This window comes from Hemitrygon akajei, chromosome 7, assembly GCF_048418815.1.
Source record: "Hemitrygon akajei chromosome 7, sHemAka1.3, whole genome shotgun sequence".
Taxonomy (NCBI): Eukaryota; Metazoa; Chordata; class Chondrichthyes; order Myliobatiformes; family Dasyatidae; genus Hemitrygon; species Hemitrygon akajei.
Window position 1 is genome coordinate 182434611 of NC_133130.1, and position 25412 is coordinate 182460022.

At 40.3% G+C, this 25412-nt stretch overlaps 1 protein-coding gene across 3 annotated transcripts in view; it reads left to right on the forward strand.

Annotated features, from left to right (window-relative positions):
* Nucleotides 1–25412, forward strand: part of golga2 (golgin A2) — an 87130-nt gene that overhangs the window by 52693 nt on the left and 9025 nt on the right. For all 3 annotated transcript variants that reach the window (XM_073052812.1, XM_073052814.1, XM_073052815.1), the window contains 10 exons: nucleotides 2501–2637; nucleotides 4373–4591; nucleotides 7834–7947; nucleotides 10246–10470; nucleotides 11515–11617; nucleotides 14536–14627; nucleotides 15894–16035; nucleotides 21551–21633; nucleotides 22204–22306; nucleotides 23322–23428. In XM_073052812.1, the coding sequence (XP_072908913.1) occupies nucleotides 2501–2637; nucleotides 4373–4591; nucleotides 7834–7947; nucleotides 10246–10470; nucleotides 11515–11617; nucleotides 14536–14627; nucleotides 15894–16035; nucleotides 21551–21633; nucleotides 22204–22306; nucleotides 23322–23428 (1325 nt within the window). The remainder of the gene's footprint in view (nucleotides 1–2500; nucleotides 2638–4372; nucleotides 4592–7833; nucleotides 7948–10245; nucleotides 10471–11514; nucleotides 11618–14535; nucleotides 14628–15893; nucleotides 16036–21550; nucleotides 21634–22203; nucleotides 22307–23321; nucleotides 23429–25412) is intronic.

The window sequence follows — 25412 nt, forward strand, 5'->3', positions numbered from 1 at the left end:
TGTATACTTGAGTTTCTGACCTTGAGGTACCTTGGGATGAACTGAAATGGATCTTGGTACTCTTAACCATATAGTCTAATATTTACTTATAAATTCAAAGTGAAGCCATTCAGCTGATTTGATCCATGGTGACTGCCATCAGTGATGCCTTGAGTTGCATTCTGGCCTTGTCTCCCTTAGCTCCACAACTTATTTTGTCTCAAGTGCCTGTCAATTTTCCTTTGATTCTTTTGCCATTTAAAGACAAAGGTTAAAGATTGTCACATGTACATCGGAACATACGGTGAAATGTGTCGTTTGTGTTAACAACCAATACAGTCCAAGGATGTGCTGGCGGCAGCTCATACGTATTACTGTTCTTCCAGTGCCAACATGGCATGTCCACAACTTACTAATCTTAACCCATACATAAGATATAGGATTAGAATTCAGCCATTCATCCATTTAGTCTGCTCCGCCACTTCATTGGGAAGAAAATGGAGCGCCGGGAGAAAACATGGTGAGAACATACAAACTTCTTACGGACAGCAGTGGGAACTGGACCCCCGATCTTCCAATTGCAGCAGCTGTAAAGTATTACCGTAACCATTTGACATGGTGCTGCATTACAGTATGTCCTGTACTTACCTACAGCTGTGGAAACTTGCAGTAGCTGACTAAGTAATGCACATGTCTGGGAAGAGGGGGAAAACTGTAGCACCTGGCTGAAACCCTGGTGGGTACTAGGAAAGCGTGAGAGCAACCACAAATAGCATCGCAAATAAAGATCAAACTCTGGACCAAAGCTTTCACTACAGTGCCATTGGGGTCATTTAAATCAAAGGTGCTCTCCTTGTAGTAAGCTAAGGTTAATGAGTGAGTATTCAGTTATTAGGGTCTTGATTCAGCTGAATAAATTGATCTCTGGTAAGCTAGCATCAACTGAGAAAACTAACAAGCCCAGGTTCTCACCTGCCAAATGGATGCATGGCTGTGAAACCTAATTGAGATTGTAAATGATTTATTGGCTGGTTGTGCACACCACCGTAAAATAGCTCATATGTTCTAATAGAATTGTACCTTAGCAACAAGACAACTCTCAGTTTAATGTCCTGAGGTACTTCACAGGACCTTTATCAAATAAGCATCTACTGATCCATATAAAGAGCTATTTGAACAGGTAGCTAAAACTTTGCTACTGGATTCTAATTCTAGTCTCTAATAATAACAGCAGAACAAGTGCTACACCTGCCTTTACACTTCCTCCCTCAGACCCAACGCAGACTGGGAGACCGTTTCGCTGAACAGCTGTGCTCTGTCCATCAGAGAAAGCAGAATCTCCCAGTGTCCACACATTTTAATTCCACATCCCATTCCCATTCTAATATGTCTATCCACGGCCTCCTCTATTGTCAAGATGAAGCCACATTCAGGTTGGAGGAACAACACCTTATATTCCGTATAGGTAGCCTCCAACCTGATGGCATGAACATTGATTTCTCTAACTTCCGTTAATGCCCTCCTCCCCTTCTTACCCCATCCCTTATTTATCCATCCTCTCTCTCTCTCTCTCTCTCTCTCTCTCTCTCTCTCTCTCTCTCTCTCTCTCTCTCTCTCTCTCTCACTCTCTTACTCTCTCACTCTCTCACTCACCCTCTCACCCCCCCTTTTTCTTTTCTCTCTCTGTCTCTCTCACAATCACTCCTTGCCTGCTCTCCATCTCCCTCTGGTGCTTCCCTCCCCCTTTCTTTCTCCCTAGGCCTCCCATCCCATGATCCTTTCCCTTCTCCAGCTGTGTATCCCTTTTGTCAATCAACTTTCCAGCTCTTAGCTTCATCCCTCCCCCTCCTGTCTTCTGTCATTTCGGATCTCTCCCTCCCCCTCCCACTTTCAAATCTCTTACTATCTCTTCTTTGATTTATTCCTGATGAAGGGTCTTGGCCCGAAACATCGACTCTGCTCTTTCCTATAGATGCTGCCTGGCCTGCTGCGTTCCACCAGCATTTTGTGTGTGTTGCTTGAATTTCCAGCATCTGCAGATTTCCTCATGTTTTCGTCTCTAACATATTAGTTGCTTCACATATGTTAGCTGTTCTTTCAGCTTGATGAACAGACATGGGATGCCATCCTGCAAAATGGATTATCAGCATTATTATGTACCGTGTTGTATGATGTGGGGCATCATGGTCTTGACCATGGTTGTTCTTGGCAAATTTTTCTACAGAAGTAGTTTGCAAAATAGATAAGGAAACAAAATCTAAAGCAGCTTTTTAAAAGGAAATTGTGAAAATGTATGAAAAAGAGAAGTTAAGGATGTGAGAAGTGGGTCCCCCTGAATTTAGAGAGCTGCCATGGTTACTTTGGTGAATTAGAACCTTGAAGTCCATGACTTCAACCACTGTTTAAAAATCCTAAAATTTTGTAATTGAAAGTGAACTTGATAATGTAAACCATGGAACCTTTTTTTGGTAATGTAAATGAAGTGCAAATGTCTTAATGCTGATTGCCTTGTGTTGTTTAGAAATACCTTGTGAGGTCAGGGAAAGCCTGACCACTGCACAGCCCAGAGGCCCCACAGAGCAAGAGAGATTACTGGAAGAGAGCATCAAACAGCTTCAGCAAGAGAAAGAGGAGTTGTACACTCAATACCAGGCACAGGTAGGAGTTAATTGCACATCATGGTAACAGGTCCTCTCGACCCAATGAGGCTGTGTTCCCCAAGTATGCCCATATGACTGATTAACTTACTAACCCGTAAGTCTGGAATGTGGGAGGAAACCCAGAGTCATGGGAGGATGAACAAACTCCTCACAAACTGGTAGAGTTTAACCTGGGTTGCTGGCGCTATAATTGTGTCAAGCAAATTAAATGAATATTAGGTGCAAATTCAACTTGAAAGGTTGTTGAGGGATGCCTTCAAAGCTATGTAAATACAGGTTATGACTGCTGGTAAGACATGGAAAATGATGGAGTGCTGATTTAATGAGGGCTAAATGGAAATACAATGGATTTAAAAATCTACTCACATTACTAGATGTTGCATATAAGCAGCTGTAATGTGGGAGAATAGTTTCTTGTAGTAGTGAATGGTTCTAGTGAGAAGTTTCAACATCCTTATTGATTGTAATAAGCAGACTCACTCATATCAAAAGTGTGCTGATTTTCTGGAATCCAATTAAATTAGTTTTCTGCAACAGCATGTCTCTGAATTGGGACTGGAGCAGAACACCTTAAAATTAGTAGAGGAGTGGCCTGATTTGATTAGCAGTCTTATAGTAAATAATTGAGTTCAGAATGAGTTGAAAGGAGGGAAGCATAAAATAGCTACTAAGATTTTAGAGTGATTTAAATGTGATAAAAATAGTATTGAATATTGGTTTATTATTGTGACATTACCAAGATACAGTAAAAAGCTTGTCTTACATAATATTTATATAGTTCAAATCATTACACAATGCATTGAGCTAGAATAGGTAAAACAATAACAATGCAGAATAAAGTATAAAAGCAACCGAAAGCATGCAGTGCAGGTAAATGATATCCAAGACCATAATGTGGTATATTAAGGCTAGGAGTTCATCTTATCACACAAGAGGTCTGTTCAAGAGTCTGATAGCAGTGGGATAGAAGCTGTCCTTGAGCCTGGCAGTATGTGCTTTCAGATGTTTTTAATCTGCTCAATGAGAGAGGGGAGGTAACAGAATGTTCACAGCGCAAACCACTCTGCAAACCTTCAGTGGATAAAATAATAGAAAATCAATGGCACTTCAAAACTAATAAGTGAAGTGGAAAATAAATGCATAAGAGATTGACAGATCCTGGTTTTGATCCAAGTATTTAAAGGAAGGAGTGAAAGTCATTGTAGCTACTCTAAATAATAGAATGATCTCTGTCAATCGACGTAGGGAAAACTGCACAAAACACTCCTATTTAAAAAAAAGGATGATAGGATACCTGTTAAATTCCAGTGACTACAGTGGGAAACATTTGATCTATAATTGTGGAATGTGTGACTGCTTTAAAAAGTTCCTATTGACAAGAGAAATATGATTTGGATTAATAATAGTTTGGTCATTTCTGACAATGTTAATTGAATTTTGGAAGGAAACATTTCTGGAAATGCTCAGCAGGTCAGACAGCGTCTTTACAGTGAGAAGCAGAGTTAAAATGTTTTCAGATCAATGATATGCATCAGTCCTAGATTGACGTAAATAGACTGGTGCATTTCTGTAATATTTTCTGGAACTGGAACTTTCTGCACAATGTGTTATACAGTGAATTAGCCAACTTCATTAGACATGTAAAGGTACAGTTAGGGTGGTAAAGTAGTTAGTACTGCTGCCTCACACCTCCAGGAGTTTGCTACTGACCTCAGTGCTGTTGGCCTCTTTAGGTTTGTGACAATGAGCAGCTGAGTCGTTTGAACCAAGAGCAGGAAGAGAAACTGCAGGAACTGGAGCGAACAGTGGAGCGCTACAATGATGATTCCGTGGACCGGAAGCAACTGCTGGAAAGTATGCAGAATGACAAAGCTACGATAAGCAGGGCGCTGACACAGAACCGTGATCTCAAGGAACAGCTAGCAGAGCTTCAAAACGGATTTGTGAAACTTGTATGTATTCTACGATCGCTTATTGTTAAAATCCTGTTTTTTTACTGATAGGCACATTGTGATTTTGTGCTTGTAATCCTGAAAATGTACTTTGGTATTTATAATCCTGAAAATTTACCATACATTTTAGGGTGTGATTAGTATGCAGTTACTGTGATTTTGTATCTGTGCAAATCTGAAGCTAAAATTTTATATGTTCATCTTTGTTTTATGGAAGGAGTTGGATCTGAGTAATTGCTGACCAGTTAATTTTGTTTGTTCATGCTGAAACTGATGATTTTTTTGATCTGAGGGGAACCAAGGGATGAAGCAATAGGATAGGAAAGTAGGGCTGCAATAATAGTCCCAGAGCACTACACCACAGAAACAAGCCCTTTGGCTATCTAGTCCATAAAGAAATATTTATCTGCCTAGTCTCTTCAACCTGCACCTGTTCACAGCCTTCCATACCCCTCCCATCGATGTACTGATACGAATTTCTCTTAAATGTTGAAATTGAACCTGCATCGACCACCCCTGCAGGCAGCTTGTTCCACACTCTCTCCACTCTGAGTGAAGAAATTTCCCTTTATGTTCCTCTTGACCATTTCACCCTTAACCCATGACCTCTATTTCTAGTGTCACGCAACCTCATAGGAAAAAGCTTACTTACAATTACCATATCTATGCTCCTCATAAATGTGTATACCCCTTTCAAATCTCTCCTTATTCTCTTTCACACAGTAGGGAATAAAACCATCACCTATTCAACCTTTCCCTGTAACTCATCCTCAAGTCCTGCAACATCCTTGTAAATTTTCACTGCACTCTTTCAATCATATTGATATCTTTACAATAGATAACAAGAAAGATATCATCAGATTAACCATGCTGTTTTTAAAAGGTTGAGCAATTTCAGGGATCACTTGTTCAGATTTTTCCAGTTAAAATCATTTGTGTCTTAATTATGACTTCCCATTCATGAAGCCTTTGTAGTCAATGTAGTTGAGTTTATTGTCATATGCATAAATGCAATGAAAAACTTACTTGCAGCAGCATCAGAGGTACATAGCATTATATAAGCAACATTCACAAGAAAAACAAAGATAAATTATACACAACTTTTACAAGAAAGAACACAATCAGAACAAGTCCATTAGCTACAAAGTGATTAGTGGTAATAGTGGTTAGAGTTGTGCAATTAATTCAAGAACTAGTAGCTATTCTCAAACCTGGTGGTGTGGGACTTCAGGCTTCCCTACCTCTTGCCTGATATATCTGCAGGAAGGTGGCATGGCCAGGATGATGGGGATCTCTGGACATTTAGGCACCTGTAGAAGCTACCAATGATGGGGATAGATTTGCCTGTTATATATTGGACTGAGTCCAGCTTTTTTATGTTCTTGTACATTCAAATTGCCACAACAGACTGTGCTAAAACCATCTTTCTTGGTTAGTAGATGAATCTTTCCACTGTATATTTCTTTCAGAGCAGCATTTGTGGAAACCTTGAGCATAAGCTATTCTTTATTGTATCTAGAGTGATCATTTAGCCATTCTGCAGAGTGCTGTTGTCACGGCTTCCATCATTGTACCTTCTCTTACCTCTGTCCAAAATTGAAATTATTGTCAAATTTTGGGATAATATGTTCACCTTTTGCTCTACTATTATTTCCTGTGTTTCTTTTGTCCTAGATGGGTATTATCTTGTTCCTCACTGAATCAGGAATCCCTTGAGCAAAAATATATAACTTTGAGTGTGATAACAACCATTGCCACTTCTCTCTTACCTGTTCCAGTGTCTTCTAATATCTTTCCATTATTCACAAAACAAATGCTGAAAGAACCTAGCCTGTCAAATAGGCTCTATGGAAAACAAGACCAGTTCATGTTTTGGGTTGGGGAAGAACTGGGAAAGAGTGGAGAGAGGTGTTAGATTGCAGAGTGGAGAAAGGGAAGAAATGAAATGTAGAGGGGTGATCCTTGGTGGCACTCCAATTCCAACCTGTCTCTCTGTCGTCCACTAAAGTAGTAAAGCCCAAAATTAACTAGAAAAACAAGACCTTCCAATAACAGTACTGTACAAAAGTCTTATGCACATATCTATAGCTAGGGAGCCTAAGACTTTTGTACAGTACTGTAATAGTTTTATGTATTGCACTGGACTACTTCCATGTTTGTGAGTTTACGCAGAATTATGTGATAAACCTGATTCTGATTAGGTCTCTATTGTGGACTGAGTGTGGAAAGGGGAAGGGAGCAGAGAGCACAGAGAGACATTCTGTAATGATCAATAAACCAATTGTTTGGAATCAAATGACCTTGCCTGGTGTCTCAGGGTTGGGTGTGTCTGCACCTGCGCCACCCCCCACCTCTGGCACTCCTCCTCTGCCACCTGTGCCGTGCCCCTTCTGTGCCGTTCCACTCTTGTCATTCCCACCATCCTTTGTTCCCACAAGATTTACAGACTTGCTCTCTACTCCACGTTGACAAATACGGTACTGTGCAAAGGTCTTGGGCACCCTTGCTATATATATATATATATATGTGCTTAAGACTTCTGCACAGTACTGTAGGTACTTTGTAACCATCTGGAATGAATATTGAATTTTCCAGTAAACTCCTCTTTCAATTCACATTATTACGCTTATGTCCCTTTTTCACCTTTTCTTTAAAATGCCTTGCCCATGATCAGTACTTGTGCTTATTGTCACCTGATCTCTCAGCTAATCTCCATACGGTCTTTCGTCTTGCACCTCACTTCTCTCCCTCAGCTCTGTTTTGAAAACAAACTCCATTGCTCTTCCTCTCAGTTCTGAGGAAGGGCCTTTGACCTGAAACATTAACTGATTTGTCTTTCCACAGATGTTGCTTAACTGTTCGAGTTCTTCCAACATTTCTATTTTTATGATTTATGGCATCTGTTTTTCTTTGTTTTCCTTTACTGTTCAGTTGCTGGCTTTTGGCAAAACCTAGTTCAGAAGGTTTTTTACCCCAACTATTCTTGATACTATTAACATTTGCATGTTATTGGCTTTGAGTCATTGGGCTTTCTGACTGCCAGTAGTGAGTGTGATGCTATTTAAAAACCCCTTTTCATTTTCCATGTTTTGACCATTTCTATGCAATTATTTGACTAACAGTAAAATTATGAAAATAAGGATCATACTATTTTTGCAGCACTTTCCATGGAGGTATGGAAGAAGCCTTTTGAAACACTGCCAGACTTCTGTTTAATCTATATGCAATCTTACCTCCTACAGACCAATGAGAATATGGAACTTGCCAGCGCATTACAGTCAGAGCAGCATGTAAAGAAGGAGGTGGCTCGGAGAATTGGAGAGTTACAGGAAGATGTGGCTGATTTGAAAGAAAAGGTATTGATTTCATCCAAAGTGTGAATACCAGAATACTTAATGTTACTGTACTGTGGTTTTCAATCTGATCACACTTTCATTTAAGGAATCACTTATGCCAAAATGAACTTTAAGATCAGGAAACATGCATTCTACATTACATCGTGCCCTGTGGATGCTTTATTCCTGAGTCATACACCTTTCTCTGACATGTTCATTTTTGTACCTAGGAATAGTGTCTTCTCATGTATAAAAATACAGCTCAATTTGGGCCTGTCTGATTCTGGATTTAGTGCAAGTCCTGACAGTTTGTTCATAGCTCAACTAACCTGGGGAGGTGCTGGAAGAATATGTCATTCTTTATAGCATTTTCACCTAAAAAGGGCTCCCAAAACCCAGGTAAAGTTCCTTGTTTACCAAAACTGTCTCCACCTCACTCCCCCACTGTACAAACTTGAACTCAGTTTCAGGGAGCAGGCTGTCTGACCTTAGGGGTTGTTTGCTGCACACTCCCTGGGCAGATGTTGCTCTCTAAGATGAAGCATACACCTGAAATCACATTCCACTCCCAGGTCAAGTCCCTTTTGTTTTCCCTGGCCAAGTCTCAATACAACACAGCCTCTGCTCACTGATGCTGTTAAGCTCACCCACTGAGCCTAGTGGCGGGCATAGTGGAATCTGACTCAAGCTGACCTGAAACTGATTGTTTCAATAGGATAGGCATCCTTTAACTGATCGAGGCGGATGAATGTGTCTAAAAGCATGGTAGGGTGGCTAGGCTCATTTCTTGAAAAGGATAATTTCCTTCGATGGTTAACAAATGGAGCATGTTATTTTGGGCAACGTGAACATTTGCTGCGAAAGTAGAACATGCTGTTAATTTACACTGTTGGCTGGGTTGAGTTAATTCTCTGTAGCCATGGTACTGTATTTATATTTATCAGCTTGGTAGATGCTTGAGAAATTGGTAGTGCAAAAGTAGAAATAAAAAAGTAGTGAGGTACTGTTCATGGGTTCAGTGTCCATTCTGAAATCAGATGGCAGAGGGGAAGAACTATTCCTGAATTGATGAGTGTGTGCCTTCAGCTTCTGTACCTCCTTCCTGATGGTGGCAATGAGAACGAGGCATATCCTGGGTGATGGTGGTCCTTAATGGTAGATGAGGCTTTTTGAGACATTGCTCCTCGAAGATGTCCTGGATACTACAGAAGCTAGTGCCCATGATGTAGCTAAGTTTACAACTCTCTCTCTCTCTGTCTTGTTTTACGGCGGTTGGCACCCGGCTTAGTGGTGCATTACCACCACCTTCTGCTCCGGAGTGCGATAGACTCACATTCTAAATCCCTTCACCCAATCTCACACACACATACCCTAATCTACACTTTATCCTCCATCTTTAGCCATCCTAGTACCCTATTCCTGTTTATCCATCATATCCTATAAAAAACCCCTGTAACCCTTAAAAGGTAAAAATACCCTAACCTGTGCTCTCTCACCCATGCTCAGCAACCCTTTTAATGTGAGTTCCTGCACCCCCAATTCCCTTAGATTAATTCTCATCATCTCTCTCTGCAGCTTATTTCAATCCTCTGCAGTAGTCACTACCCCCCCCCCCCATACCAGACAGTGATACAGCCAGTTAGAATGCTCTCCATGGTAGATCTGAAGAAATTTGCGAATGCCTTTGACATAACAAATTTCCTAAGCAGCTAATGAAATATATCATTAGGATCAAATCAGGTTGATCAAATTTTCTTTGAATGGAAGATGCAAAACAACATGCTTCCAGGTTTTTCATCCTTAAAAGAAATACATGTTCAAGTAGGTGGAGATACTACATTTAGGATGAGAAAAAAATCTTGTCTACTGATAGATATGCAATAAAATGGCACATGGAACATAGAATATTGTAGGGGAAAACAAGGCACTTGTAAGAAAATGGATGAAAATTCCAGAATTTCAAAGAAGTGTATTATAATTTTTCTGAACAATGATAATTGCCATTCTTGTTTTTGTTCTCTAATTAGGATAACATGAATTGCTGAATTCTGTATTGCCATTTGTCATCAGTGAATGATGCAGATACCACTATTTACAAATCAAACCAAACAAGGCATAATTTCCCATGGTATCATCATACCAGTCTTGCCTATTGTATAAATTTATCACATATGGTATATAACAATTCTCCTTCTGCCCTCTTGTTGTCACGTTTAGTTTAGCAGGCTTGTCTATACTGACAGACGTCCTCCAGGAGAGATGAATTAAAGATCAGTAACTAGTTCAGCTGAGGTTCTTGTGCCACTTGTGTTTCCACAGCTTGAACTGAAATCACAGGAAGCTCAGGCCTTGCTGGTTCAGAGGGATCAGTTCTACACTCATCTACAACAGTACACGGCAGCCTACCAGCAGCTGGTAGCTGAGCGAGAGGAGCTGCAAAAACAGAACCTGCTGCAGACACATCTCATGGACCGACTACAACATGATGAAGTGCAAGGGAAAGTCCACATTGAACTGCACCAGAAGGACCTGATGATAGCAAAGGTGAGATTAGTATTTCCTTTGTGGAAGCCCTGCTTTTCTTCCAGTTTTGAACACATCTAGATGAATTTCCATTTTCTCAATTTGCTACTGGGAACCTGACCCTGCAGGAGTGCCCGATTGCCATGACTTACCAGTTATTGATTTAGAAGGGTTGGCCCTTCCTTGCTAGCTTTACTGAACTTAACATTTTATCACAGTGGTTTATATGAAATGTACCCTCAAAGTTGCCAGTTTTTGAGTTGCTGCCGCCACCAAGGAAGAGGCAACCTGCCAACGGACCTGTGGCCTTTTAATGATGTCATTATATTTGTACGAAGAGTAATCATGGTAAAATGTGTGACCATTCAAGATAGAAAAAGGTTTGAAATAAAGATTGAATCAGTCCAAGTTATCCTTTCTTGAAGTAATCAATTTAAACTAAAAATATCATCATATTTAACTCAACACACACAAAATGCTGAAGAAACTGAGTATCCAAGACTGGAAAGGAAGGGGGAAGACGCCAGAATAAAATGGTGAGGAGAGGTGAAGGAGGATGGCTAGAAGGTGGTAAGTGAAGCTGGGTGGATAGGAAAGGTAAAAGGATGGAGAGGAAGGAATCTGATAGGAGAGAAGAGTGGACCATAGGAGAAAGAGAAGGAGGAGGGGACCCAGGGGGGGATGATAGGCAGGTGAGAAGACATATGAGCCCAGAGTGGGGAATAGAAGAAGGCAAGGGGAAGAGAAGTTTATTTTTATTGGAAAGAGAAAATGGAGAAGAGAGAAGATGGGGGGTGGGGGTGGGGAAGAAATAATGGAAGTTAGAGAAATTGATGTTTATGCCATCAGGTTGAAGGTTACTCAGACAATATAAGGTATTGCTCCTCCACCCTGAGGATGGTCTTATTGTGGCACAAGAGGAGGCTATGGACTGACATATATAACTGGTGCCAAAAGATTGTGATAGACCGCATATTTCTACCTGCTGGAATTCCAAAGAAGTAATGCAAAAATGCATTCAGAATGCTTGTTCATAGAGACTCACAATAACTTGTCCTTCCACAGGAGCAACTGGAAAAATTGAACAAGGAAAATGAAGAACTAAAGGCACAGATCAGCACATTGACAGCAGAGCTAAATGAGATCAGTCCACAGCTTAGAGTTGAAGGTCTGGAAGGCTTTGTTTTAAGCTTTATTTTAAAGCATTGTTTCTCGTTCATTTTATTCTGAAACATTAAGCTGCATATTCAGCAAATCTCCAACCAATGGGACTTTTGGTTGGCAAAATGTATTTAGTGGCGTATAATAGTGATTATAGCTGAGGCCAAACGTTCTTACAATGAAAGCTTTGAAGATATGGTTTGTACATTTGATTATGATATCAAATAAGCTGCAATGAGACATGAGACCACAAAGGGACAGAGTTCGGTTAAGTGAGACAGTGATCTGGCAAGTGGCATCTAATATAGAGTTTATTGGGTCATAGAAAAATACAGCACAGAAATGGGTTCTTTGGCCCATCTAGTCCATGCCAAAATCATTTAAACTGCTTACTCCCATCGACCTGCACTCCATATCCCTACCATCCATGAACCTATCAAAATTTCTCTTAAATGCTGAAATCGAGGTCACACACACCACTTCAGCTGGCAGTTCGTTTCACACTCTCATGACCCTCTGAGCGAAGAAGTTTCCCCTCATGTTTACCTTAAACTTTCACTTTCCAGCCTTACCCCATGACCCCTGGTTATAGTCCCACCCTACCTCAGTGGAAAAAGCCTGCTTGCATTTAACCTGTCTATACCCGTCATAATTTTGTATACCTTTTTGAATCTCCTCTCAACTTTTTACATTCTAGGAAATTAAAGTCCTAACTTATTCAATCTTTCCTTATAACTCAGGTCCTCCAGACCTGGCAACATCCTTGTAAATTTTCTTATTTACATCTTTCCTGTAGATAGATTGCCAAAATTGCACACAATACTATAAATTAGGCCTCAATGTCTTCAATATCCCATCTACACTCAATTCTTTGAGTTATGAAGGCCAATATGCCAAAAGCTTTCTTTGCGACTCTATCTCCTTGTGATGCTACTTTCACTGAATTATAGACCTTCATTCCCAGGTCCCTTTGTTCTACCACATTCCTCAGTGCCCGACCATTCACTGTGTAAGACTGACCCTGTTTGGTCCTACCAAAGTGCAAAACCTCCCCTTCTGCATTAAATTCCATCTGCCAATTTTCAGCCCATTTTCCCAGCTGATCCAGATCCCTCTGCAACCCATGATAGCCTTCCTTGCTGTCCACTATATGGGGGAAAAAAACTGTGAAATTGTCCATTTTGGCAGGAATTTTTAAAATATATATTAAATAAAGATTGTAGAGCCTGGTAATACAGCAGAATCTTGGGGCCCCAGTGTATGATTCACAAAAGGCCAGTGTGCAAGAAGGTAGTGCAAATAATTAGAAAAGCTCACAATATTCTCACATAAAGCAAGAGGGAATGAATACAAAAATAATGGAGTAACAGTATATTTAATATGATATTACTAAGACCTCATTGGGGAACCTTATAGGTTTGTTGAGGAGAGGATGTTTTATTGGATGAATCTGGGACAAGACTTCACAGTTTAATGATAAGGGGTCACCCATTTAATTTAGATGAAGTGAACCTTTGACTCAGAACCATGAATCTTTGGAACAGTGGTGGAAACACAATATTTTAAATCATAATTAAATTGATATATTACAACTTAAACCCCATCACCCCTACTGGGGGCATAGGCCATCGACAGTAACAGCTAGAGTTCTCAGTTCTGGGCCAGTCTTTCAAGTTGTCTCCAGGTGTAGCTCCTCATCTTGGTGTATCCTTCTCCCAAGGATGAGACCTTTGCAGCCTCTGTTAGCATTTCTATAGCACTGGGTTTTTACAGGATGGGGTTGCTAGCCCCGTGCCCTACCCTCTTGGGGGGCTGTCCATGGCCAAGTGGATGTATTAAAAGCAAAGGGATAAAAGGTTGCAGTTGATAGACAAGAATACAGTTTTGAGGATACATTCAAACTAGCCAAGTTGTTGCTAATAGCTCTGCAGTCTTGAGGGGTCAAATGGTCTATTCCTGCTCCTAATCTATATGTAAATATGTCCAGTAGTGGGCTTTTCCCTCCTTTTCTCCAAATTTCATTCTGCCTATTGTAATGAAATCCATATTCTTAATCATTTTTGAATACATTCTCCTGACCTGTAATTAACTTTGATTGTTTTGGAACTTCAGTAGCATTATGGTTAGCACAGAGCTTAGCAGTACAGGTGACCCAGGTTCAATTCCTGCCGACGCCTGCAGGGAGTCTGTCCATTCTCCAGATGCACAGGTTTGCTCCCACAGTTCAAAGATGTACCGGTAGATTAAATCAGGGGATTGCTGGGCATCGTGGCTTGAAGGACTGTAAGGCCTGTTCTTCTCTGTATCTCACTACATGAATAAAAACAGAATCTAGCTTACAAGTCAAATGCCAGAATACTTTAAACCCCTCAAAGAACTGTCAATTCTTCAACATCATTATATTTTGCAACAAAGATTATAATACTGTATAGGATTTCCAGGAAATGTGACTCTGGCTGCAGTGTAATAATGCTCAGGTAGGTGGCGATGTCTACAAGTTAATCCTAGTATAAAGTTTGTTTTCAGTGATGAGCTCCGACTGTGACTCTTAATACCATGAATGTTTAATGCGTCATTAAAACTCTATTCTGAGGAAACAATGTGTTAAGTTGTATTTAATAATAATTTGCAAATACAGGTGTTGGAATTAATGACACTGGGATGTATACCTGTGCCTGAGGCCTGCAGGCCCTTTTCAGGAATTGGGACAAATAGTTTCTGTTCCTTTTGGATTCAGGAAAAAAAGGCGGTAGTCCCATTTTCCGAGTATGAAGTAAATAGACTCGTGGACTGTGCATCAGTGCTCTAAATGTTGTGGCTGCCTGATTTAAGCAAAACGCTCTTACAGCAGTTTTTAAAACAATTAAACATTGCCGGATTTCCAAGGGTTCTTACTGACATAAATATTTAACTTTCTGCCACTAGGTGATGGAGTGGAAAGTGATGGGATTCTACCAGATAGAATCCAGAAACCCCACATTACAATACCCGAAGAATTAGAAAGTAAAGAAGAAATGGTAAGGTTATCTTTAGGGCCTGAGGAACGTAAGAAGTAGTAATGTGAGTAGGCCATTCAGCCCATTGAGTCTGTTTTACCGTTCAGTAAAATTGAACTTGTATATACATGCCCTTTAACTCCCTTTAAAGCATATCACTGTAATCCCTGAGTGTTCAGAAATTTATTGATGGGAGTTAGTGTGGTGAAGTTTTTGGTATTCTTTCTCCATACGCTTTAGTGTTCTTGTAAGTGCCAAAAAATGTGCTGGTTGGTTCCGGAAGATTGCCTGTAGTGTAGGTGGATGGCAAGAGAGTAGGATGAGGAGGATGGTGAGAGGAAAACAGGGTTGGTATAGAAATGGGGGAAATGGGATTTCTCTGAGAAATGTCATAACCAATTAGTTAAATGATATCCTATGTCCTAAGAAATATGAATGATGAATACACACATTAGTAGATTCGAACTGAAAAAAAAAAGAAGTTTGTTGATCTGAAGGAATAGGATAAGTTATTACTTTTTTTTGCATTTTCATAACCAAACATAAAAATTAGTGTGTGATTGAATTATTTCAGGAAACAATGATGTTTGTTTTTAAGCAGGCTTATTTAATATGCATGTACCAGCCTGGATGAGTTTTTCCTGTTTTTACTTGCTGTGCCAGGAAGGATGAGTAGTTATGGGTAGAATGGAGATTTAACACATTTCTAGATTTTAAAAAGTGAAGAGCAGGAATTTAGATAAAGTTAATTTGTCCAAAAGGGTTGTTCTGATTGGATGCAGTTGCTCTTTCTTGGTTCTTAAAACCATGGATTTCCAAAAGCAACAGATAATGTATGTTGGAATCTAAGAAAATGGGGAAAGTACATTACGCTGTCAGAGCAAGAACTCTTGTAGGTTGTCATCGTAGATAGATTTTGTTGAAGCTGTCCACATCCCGGTGCATTGCGTTACTCAGATGGTTTTGGAATGGACACGATTTGAATTGTGACTGTGCAGCAACAAATCCATATTTACTGGTGAGCCCATCTTGGTTGATATACTCAGTAAAATGGAAGGAAATATTATTATTTTTGTCATTAAGACTTAATTCTGACCAGTATTACATCTATAACTAATGTGATGATGAAGTAAAATGAATCTGTTATTTTGAGTCCAATGTCCTTTCTGTTTTCATATAATAGCCTGTTGCTGAGTGACCAGGTGGCTGTCACCAGTGTCATGGTGTCTTGCATATTCTTGTGTTTGTTCTTTGTCTGAAAGCCTTTTCTCTCCATTCATTGTTCAGGTTGATTTCCTGAAGTCGGCACTAAGCCAACTGCAGAAAGAAAGAGATCAACTAACTCTACAGTTCTTAGATCAGAAGCAGCAGCACCAGATTCTGTTGCAACAAATGTCTGCCCTAACACACAAGCACAACGAGTCCAGAGGTAGCCACTTTATTATTTTTACCAAAACTCTGCTGCATTAATATTGTCAGTGTTTAGTTAACTTAACCCTGTTATATTGATACTTTCTGTGCTTGAGTACACACTCAGACCCCACTTAACACTGAGGATGTGTTCCTCAGAGGTGGAGTGCTATGTAAACAGACATGTTTACCTGATTTTAAAAAACCCGAGATACATGATATTTTATGTATACACAGTAATCGTGGAGTAACAAACATGCAAATAGGCCTAAACTGTACATCAGTGGAGCAGCCACACATCGCAGCAGCAGCAGAGGGAAGCTGTTGGTGGTTACATCTTAGAGGAAGGACCAGGCTGTGGGTCCTCCTCTGACTTCACTGCCTTCTTCAATTAGGCATCAAGATTTGACTGCCTTTTCTTAAATTTCCTCTCATGTAGCAGGAAATCATGTCAAAAACACTTCTCTTTGCTTATTACTTCACTCCCAGACAGAGTCATTATCAATGAACTGATCAATAATTTGTGTGTTCGTGGTGATGTTAGTGCTGAGGAATTTTGTGATTAAGCAGTCCTTTGCAGCCTTGAACCCAGATGTAGGTTTCTATTTTCGGGAGATGAAAGTACAAGAAGACATTCTTTTCCAAAATGGGCCCGTTTCATCCACGTTGAAGACAAGCTCAGGAGAATAATCGCCCTTTTTAATTATTGCCTTCAGTATTACAGGAAAATCCTGGGCTGCTTGCTGTCTGCACTAGCCATTTCACCAATGTTATGTATGCTATAGAGATTACTGCACTATATAAATCTATCAAGCCCACCTCTGCTGGCTGTGAATGTTACCGACGTATCTTCTTGAATATGATTGAAGATGCTTCTTGCCTTTTCTGTTATTATCAGCTGGTTTAGGGGCATGTGTTTGGACAACCACCCATATATTTAGTCTATTTTCTAAGCAAGTGGCTCCTTGAACGAGTCACCTTCGTTGATGATAGCTTTGAGGTCGTCGTTGCAGAAGCTTTAAGCTTGTCTGCATGTTTTATAATTCTTCTGATCATGGAAGTAGCCAATTTCAAAGAGGTGCCAACATCAACCTGACACTCACCAGTTTCCAAACATCATAATGCTTGTAGTTTCACAGCCATAGAGGAGTGGACATGTGTTTCCAACAAGGCTGCGGGACCGGGCGGCATCCCAGGACAGCTACTCGGGATGTGCGTGGCACATCTGATCTCTTCCTCTCGCAGTGTAAAGTGCCCTCCTGCTTCAAAACATCCACCATTGGTCCTGTACCTAAAAGGACCAAGGTAACGTGTCTGAATGACTAGCGTCCTGTCACAGTCACCTCAATAATAAGCAAATGCTTTGAGAAGCTGGTCAAGGACTACATCTGCAGCATGCTACCCCCCACACTGGACCCCCTACAATTCGTCTACCGACACAACCGATCGACAGGCGACGCAATAGCCACAGCTTTACACACCATCCTTACATATCTGGAGAAGAAGGACGCTTTGCTTTTCTTGGACTACTGTTCTGCATTCAACACCATAATCCCCTCCAGGCTCAACAAGAAGCTCAGAGACCTCGGCCTTCACCCTGCCTTGTGCAGCTGGATCCTGGACTTCCTGTCAGATCGCCGGCAAGTGGTAAGAGTGGGCTCCCTCACCTCTGTCCCTCTGACCCTCAACACAGGTGCCCCTCAAGGCCGTATCCTAAGCCCCCTCCTTTACTCTCTGTATACCCATGACTGTGTCGCCACCCACAGCTCCAATCTGCTAATTAAATTTGCTGATGACACTACACTGATTGGCCTAATTTCAAATAATAATGAGGCAGCCTACAGAGAGGAAGTCATCACCCTGACTCAGTAGTGTCAAGAAGACAACCCCTCCCTCAACGTCGCAAAAATAAAGGGGTTGGTTGTGGACTACAGGAGGAATGGAGACAGGCTAACCCCTACAACATCAATGGATCTGGTGTTGAGAGGGTGAACAGCTTTAAGTTCCTCGGCATACACATTAGCAAGGGTCTCACATGGTCTGTACATACAGGCTGTGTGGTGAAAAAAGCGCAACAGCGCCTCTTTCACCTCAGACGGTTGAAGAAGTTTGGCATGAGTCCCCATATCCTAAGAACTTTCTACAGGGGCACAAATGAAAGCATTCTGACTGGCTGCATCACTGCCTGGTATGGGAACTGTAATTCCCTCAATTGCAGGACTCTGCAGAGTGAGGTGCAGACAGCCCAGCGCATCTGTAGATGTGAACTTCCCACTTTTCAGGACATTTACAGAGACAAGTGCGTAAAAAGAGCCTGAAGGATCATTGGGGACCCAAGTTACCCCAACCACAAACTATTCCAGCTGCTACCATCTGGGAAACGGTACCTCAGCGTTAAAGACAGGACCAACAAGCTCCAGGCAGCTTCTTTCACCAGGCCATCAGACTGATTAATCCATGCTGATGCAATTGTATTTTTGTGCTATATTGACTGTCCTGTTTTACGTGCTATTTATTACAAATTGCTATAAATTGCACATTTAGATGGAGATGTAGTGTAAAGATTTTTTACTCCTTGTGTATGTGAAAGATGTAAGAAATAAATTCAATTCAATTCAAATTGTAGATGTACTACCCTCACTAAAAGTTGCAGGCCAATTTAAAAAAAATGAAATAAATTGGTGAGGGAGCAAGAACTTTTACGCATGTGGGGGAGGCAGAGTGTGAACTAATACGTAATTGGCTGTGAGTGGCTCAGACATCTGTAAAGAACTCTTGTTGGCTGATTGAATGTTTACTGTAATTGAGTAGTTTTAAGTGTTGTTTAGAATGAATTTTTATCATTTAAAAAAATTTCAATAAAGAATTGAATAACCACATAACAAATCAGCGCTATGTGGGGTCTGAGTGTAATGGAATTACAAAGTTCCTTTATCTTTACAATTCCAATAATGAAGATGAAAATTAAACAGAAGAGTGCCAAATGGATAGGAATCAGTCTCAGATGATTGTCTCTCCAGATTGTTTTGGAAGACTAAGGAATTAAGCTTGGGGAAATTTGATTAATATTAAATTTAAACAAAACAGCTGACAGCATTGTAATGTAGTGATGAACTATGATGACGATAGAACCACCCACAGCCAAGGAATTTGCAGCATCAGTTGAAAGTGAGAGTAATTCAAAAAGCGATAATGCTGCAAAAATCCTTCATAAATACTGTGATACGTATGTACCCTGTCACGTGAACATGATACTTTTAATGAATAAGCCAAGCATTGTAAATTATATTTTACAGCAGTTGCATGACACTGATCTGAACGGTCTTGTTGTCTCTGTGCCCAGATGATCACTGCAGATATTAATTAGTTTCCTCTGTGCAGCAAAAAAATTGCACATCTATTTAGTATTGCTAAATTGTTTTTGACTCTATAGTAATACACACAAAATGCTGAAGCAACTGAGCAGGCCAGGCAGCTTCTAAAACAATGCAATACACAATAATAGGAAAAAATTGTGAATCCACTGCCCAGGTTTTAGTTCACATAATCTATCATTCATACTAATTATTCGCTCTGTCCTGTGCAGCTTCCCTCTAGCCTGTTTCATTCCTTTTTATGTGTTCCAGAAAATAGAGGTCTTAACCGTTGTCTTTAAAATTTCCTGGGCAAGTCCTCTGCCATTTACTGCTTATGCTGCTGTTGCTCTGGCCGTTAAAGGTCTAGGAGAGGATTCACGATCATACAAAACTCTACAGTTCAGAAAATGTTGCCAGTAGTAAAGTTGAAAGTTTCAGTAGCTTGGAGAAACTGAGTTGCAGGCAGTGGGCCTAGAAGAACACAAATACAGATTCCATTGTTAAAAAGCAGAATGATTTTTTGTTTTGCCCAGAGATCTTAATGACAATGTAATTTATAACTGCTTTACTTGCATCTGACTTGAATGCGACATATTGATGCAATTACAAAGAAAGTACGACAGTGGCTATATTTCATTAGGAGTTTGAGGAGATTTGGTTTGTCACTGAAGAAGCTCGCACATTTCTTCAGATGTACAATGGAGAGCATCCTAACTGGCTGCATCACAGTTTGGTATGTGGGGTGGGGGGGTATAAGGTGGGGAAGGTACTGCACAGGATTGAAATAAGCTGCAGTCATGGGCACTAACCTCCGTAGTATCCAGGAGCAATGCCTTAAAAAGGCGGCATCCATCATTAAGGAGTCTCATCACCCAAGACATGCCCTCTTCTCATCAGGAAGGATGTAGAGAAGCCTGAAGGCACACATTGAACATTTGAGGAACAGCTTCTTCCCCTCTGCCATTTGATTTCTGAATGGACATTGACCCCTTGAACACTACCTCACTACTTTTTATTTCTGTGTTTGCACTACTTATTTAACTATTAAAAATCTATATACTTACCGTAAATCATAGTTTTTTCTATTGCGTATTGCATTGTACTGCTACCACAAAGACAGCAAATTTAAACCAGTGATATTAAACCAGGTTCTGATTAATTTTTAAAAATATTAATGCTGACGATATAGATAATTAAACATTGCAGATAATATTTTAAACCTCCTTCCCAATGGAAGCAGCACAACTTGTATCACCATATTCATTGGTCATGTTAGGAAGTAAAGATGTTCTAAGCCCATTCTGTATTTGTAATGCATATGATAATGGGAGAAAGCAGGTTTACTAAAAAAAACACAAATTCAGTTTATGATCCCTTGGATTTTTGAGATTTAAGCTAAGTGAGTGATGTATAAAAGTAGTGTCAGTATCTGGGCAAAGTAAGGTAAGAGTACCAAATGGTATCTTTATGAATGTAAAAACAAATGAGAAAATCTGCAGATGCTGGAAATCCAAACAACACGCACAAAATGCTGGAGGAACTCAGCAGGCCAGGCAGCATCTATGGAAAAGAGTACAGTCGACATCTCAGGCTGAGACCCTTCAGCAGGACTTTGTGAATGTAGCCTGAGATGAACTCCGATAAAGCTAGAAACTTGGTGCTACCCACTGAAATGAATGGCTTTTTTTTTGCACAAACTTCGCAGCATGGCATGCAGTAAAAGACAGCATCCCATCATGGCCATCCGACGTACATTACATGTCTATACTACAGAAAACAGAAAATCCGAGGGAATGAGGAGATCAGTATGCCACCCAAAGGAGTAATGGAAGCAGACTGGGTAATAGCCTTCAAGGGGACATGGAGAAAAGCTTGAAAGGGTTGTAAGGAAAGAGCTTGAGTAATTTTAGTAAGCTTTTCATATTTGTGCTATAAAACTAAATCACGCAGTCATCCTGCTCCCAGAGTTCAGTGTAGGACTGGATAAGTACTTGGAAAGAAGTGGTAAAGTGTCGAGGAACTGGGACTGGCTGAATTGCTCTCGGGCCCAGTCCGGATATATAGACTCTTGTGTTATAGCCTTTCTGTAATTCTGCAAAGCTTTTAGTGAAACTAGGATTAAACTTGCCTGTCAATCTTGTTGGAAGATATTTAAGTAGATTTTAATTGCCCTTTCAGGACCTACAGAAGCAGTAAGCGATGGAGACACAGTGCCAGCGGAAGTACATGAGGCTTTGAAAGCTGCCATGGACCAGCTGCAGGTTAGTGAATGTATACTTTATTTTTCCTTTTTTTCGCTGTACCTCAATGGCCGGTCCTATAACGGTGTTACAGGAAACAAGGGTCTGTGGATGCTGGATTCTGAAGCAAACAAAACAAACAGCTGGAGGAATATGACTGGCATCAAATCTACAGGAGAAAAACGTGCCATTCAGTCCAGCCAGCCGCTGCTAGTCTCTGCTTCACTAAAGACAAAAAAGGTGGATGGCTTGTTTTTGTAGAAAATTAATATTTTAAGAGCCCAGAAAAGGCACAGAACTAAATGAAGGAGTGAAGATAAGAGGATAGAATTGCAAGAGCATCGAGATCTTGGGATTGGAGATAACGTAGCGGCTGCAGAAATCATGAGACAAGTCATGAAGTGATATGAATGCAAAAGTGATTTTTAACTTAAAGGGAGTGAGTCTGTCAGTGTCTGTGAAGGGAAATGATGAGCTTAGCACCCTGGAGTAACCCATCAGAGCACTTTGTGTTTCTGAAAGCATCAAAAGAATAGCGGGCTTCTTGTTTTGATTATATATGTTAATGTCACTGCATTTTCATTTCAATAGGTTCGATTCACAGCACTGATGCAGGAGAAGGTAGATCTAAAGGAACGAGTAGAGGAGTTGGAACATCGCTGTGTGCAGTTGTCTGGGGAAACTGATACTATAGGTATCTAATTTCAAATGAAAGTATTCCAATTGTCTCCACTGCATGTTTTGAATATCTCTCACTAGCCAATAAGGGATTTTGCAATTGAAATTATTTTTGGTCATTTCTTTGTAATAAAATTCATTTTAAAGTTTTTGTCAAGATGTCTAGTAAGGTATCACTGTAGCAGTTAAAAGGATTTGAATGCATTTCTTAAATTTTGGATATTACATATCAGGAAGTACAGAGTTTATTTAGATATAGCTGATGTAGATTTTCAAATTATTTGTACTGCTGTGTAATTATGGGCAGTTTGTGAAGTACCTCATCCACTTACATTTGGCTAATTTTGTAGTTATAGCATAACTAATCCACTATAATTATAACATCACACATTTTCAGTTGAGTAAGGAAGATGAAAATATTTGGGCCTTTTCAAGGGCTATATCAGTAATTTGTATATGTAGTTGTCATTTTGAAGTGTGTCTTAACTGAACAGGTTTTATGTTTTATTAATGTAAACAAATGTCTTATCATGTATGCTTGTTTTCTTTCATTCTAATGCTGCTCATCTTTTACCTCCATAGTCTCCTGCACACTCCCTCTCACTCTTCTGTCAATTATCTGCCCCCTCTCCCTATGCCCATTTGCTCTTACTGTGCCCACTTACTCTGCAAATCCTGGTGCTTGGTGCTGCCCATGCCACCCACACTCATTGGGGGTGATCAGTGGGTTACAAGACCAGATTTGCTGCTGCCTTATTGGGATTCAACATCTTACTAAATTTTATATGGTCCACTTTATCAATATATACAAGATTACAGTTTTTCAAGAACAGTACAGAACATGCCTATTCAATTATGTGCTTATATCAGCTCTATCAAATTAGGACTACTCCTTTGCCTTTCTCTGGAACTATGCACATTTTAAATTTTTTTTCTTCCCCTCCTCATCCACACCTTTTGGAAGTAACTGTTGATTTGTATAGAATTTACTTATTTAATTGATTCTGACTTGCATTTAATTGTGTTCTTAGGCGAGTACATTGCACTTTACCAGAGTCAGAGAGCCATTCTTAAACAGAGGCACACAGAAAAGGAAGAGTACATCAGCAGGTTGGCTCAGGATAAGGAAGAAATGAAGGTATCTGTAGTTCTTAGAATGATAAATGTATGCTGTCAGTATGATATTAATGTTAATTCTGTTAATGCACGGTAGTTGATTTGGCCACTCCTTTAAATACAATTGATGCATTTTGAGCTATATTAACTGTGATATCTTTGACATCTCTTTTAACTGATTACTTTTGAGATTTTTGATTAAGTAGCAATGGTAAAGAGGTGAATGGAAATATTAAGCACGGTATTTTGAAGGAGCTAGGTGAATGTCTGTGTCTCAGTAACATGAACCGTGTAGAATAACTTGGCTTACTGAGTTATGCTAAGTGAGATGGTGTTCACATTTCAGTTGGTAATATGTGGTTGCAATCACAGTCATGCTGAGGTTTGTATTGACAAGAACAAATTGTCAGGGCTACACGTTCTAATTTTAACTAATTTTAAAGCTAATGAAGTTGGAGATTGATGTGGCGGAAGCTTCCTGAAGGACCTTTTAAAAAAAGAAAAATTGCAAAATCAATTGGTGTTCTGACCTTGGTCTGTTAAGATTGCTAGTTTTTTTTTTCTCTGTGAGCTATATGTTAAAGCTTCCTTGACACTTTCTAAGATTTTATGCCCTTTCTCCCCTTGATTACCACACTAATTTAAAAGCCTGATGATTTACTGGGTTGAGGTACAGACAAGCTTAATTGTTCCAGAATTTATCTGAACTTCTCTTTCACTTTCATCCTGGCTGCCCATACATGAGGGTACAGAACTTCCACTTTGGAGGAAAGCATACAAAATGATGGATGTACTCCTCAAGTCAGGCAGCATCTACAGAGGGGAATAAACAGTTGACATTTTGGGCCGACACTCTTCATCGGGATTTCACCAGTCCTGCTTAAGGGTCTCAGCACAAAATGTCATCTATGTATTCCCAACCATAGATGCCGTCTGACATGCTGAGTTCCTCCAGCATTTTGTGTACGTTGCTCAAAATTTCCAGCATCTGCAGAATGCCTTGTGGGTATGATTTGCCTTTTTAGAGATGCTGGCTTAATATTGTGCCACTTGTGGCTCGGAAATACCATAGAAACATAGAAAACCTGCAGCACAATACAGATCCTTCGGCCCACAATGCTTACTTACTTTAAAAATCACCTAGGGTTACCCATAGCCCTCTTTTTTTTCTAAGCTCCATGTACCTGTCCAGGAGTCCCTTATCATATCTGCCTCCACCACCGTCGCCGGCAGCCCATTCCAGGCACTCGCCACTCTTTGCGTAAAGCAACAACAACAACTTACCCCTGACATCTCCTCTGTACCTACTTCCAAGCACCTTAAAACTATGCCCTCTTGTGTTAGCCATTTCAACCCTGGGAGGAAACCTCTGACTATCCATACAATCAATGCCTCTCATTATCTTATAAACCTCTATCAGGTCACCTGTCATCTCCGCTGCTCCAAGGAGTAAAGTCCGAGTTCACTCAATCTATTCTCATAAGGTGTGCTCCCCAATCCAGGCAATATCCTTGTAAATCTCTTCTGCACCCTTTCTATAGTTTCCACATCCTTCCTATAGTGAGGTGACCAGAACTGAGCACTGTACTCCAAGTGGGGTCTTGACCAGGGTCCTATATAGCTGTAACATTACCTGTCGGCTCCTAAGCACAATCCCACGGTTGATGAAGGTCAATGCACTGTATGCCTTCTTAACCACAGAGTCAACCTGTGCAGCAAATTTTAGTGTCCTATGGACTCTGACCCCAAGATCCCTCTGATCCTCCAAACTGCCAAGAGTCTTACCATTAACACTATATTCTGCCATCATATTTGACCTACCAAAATGAACCACTTCACACTTATCTGGCTTGAACTCCATCTGCCACTTCTCAGTCCAGTTTTTGCATCCTATCGATGTCCCACTGTAACCTCTGACAGCCCTCCACACTATCCACAACACCGCCAACCTTTGTATCATCAGCAAATTTACTAACCCATCCTTCCACTTCCTCATCCAGATCATT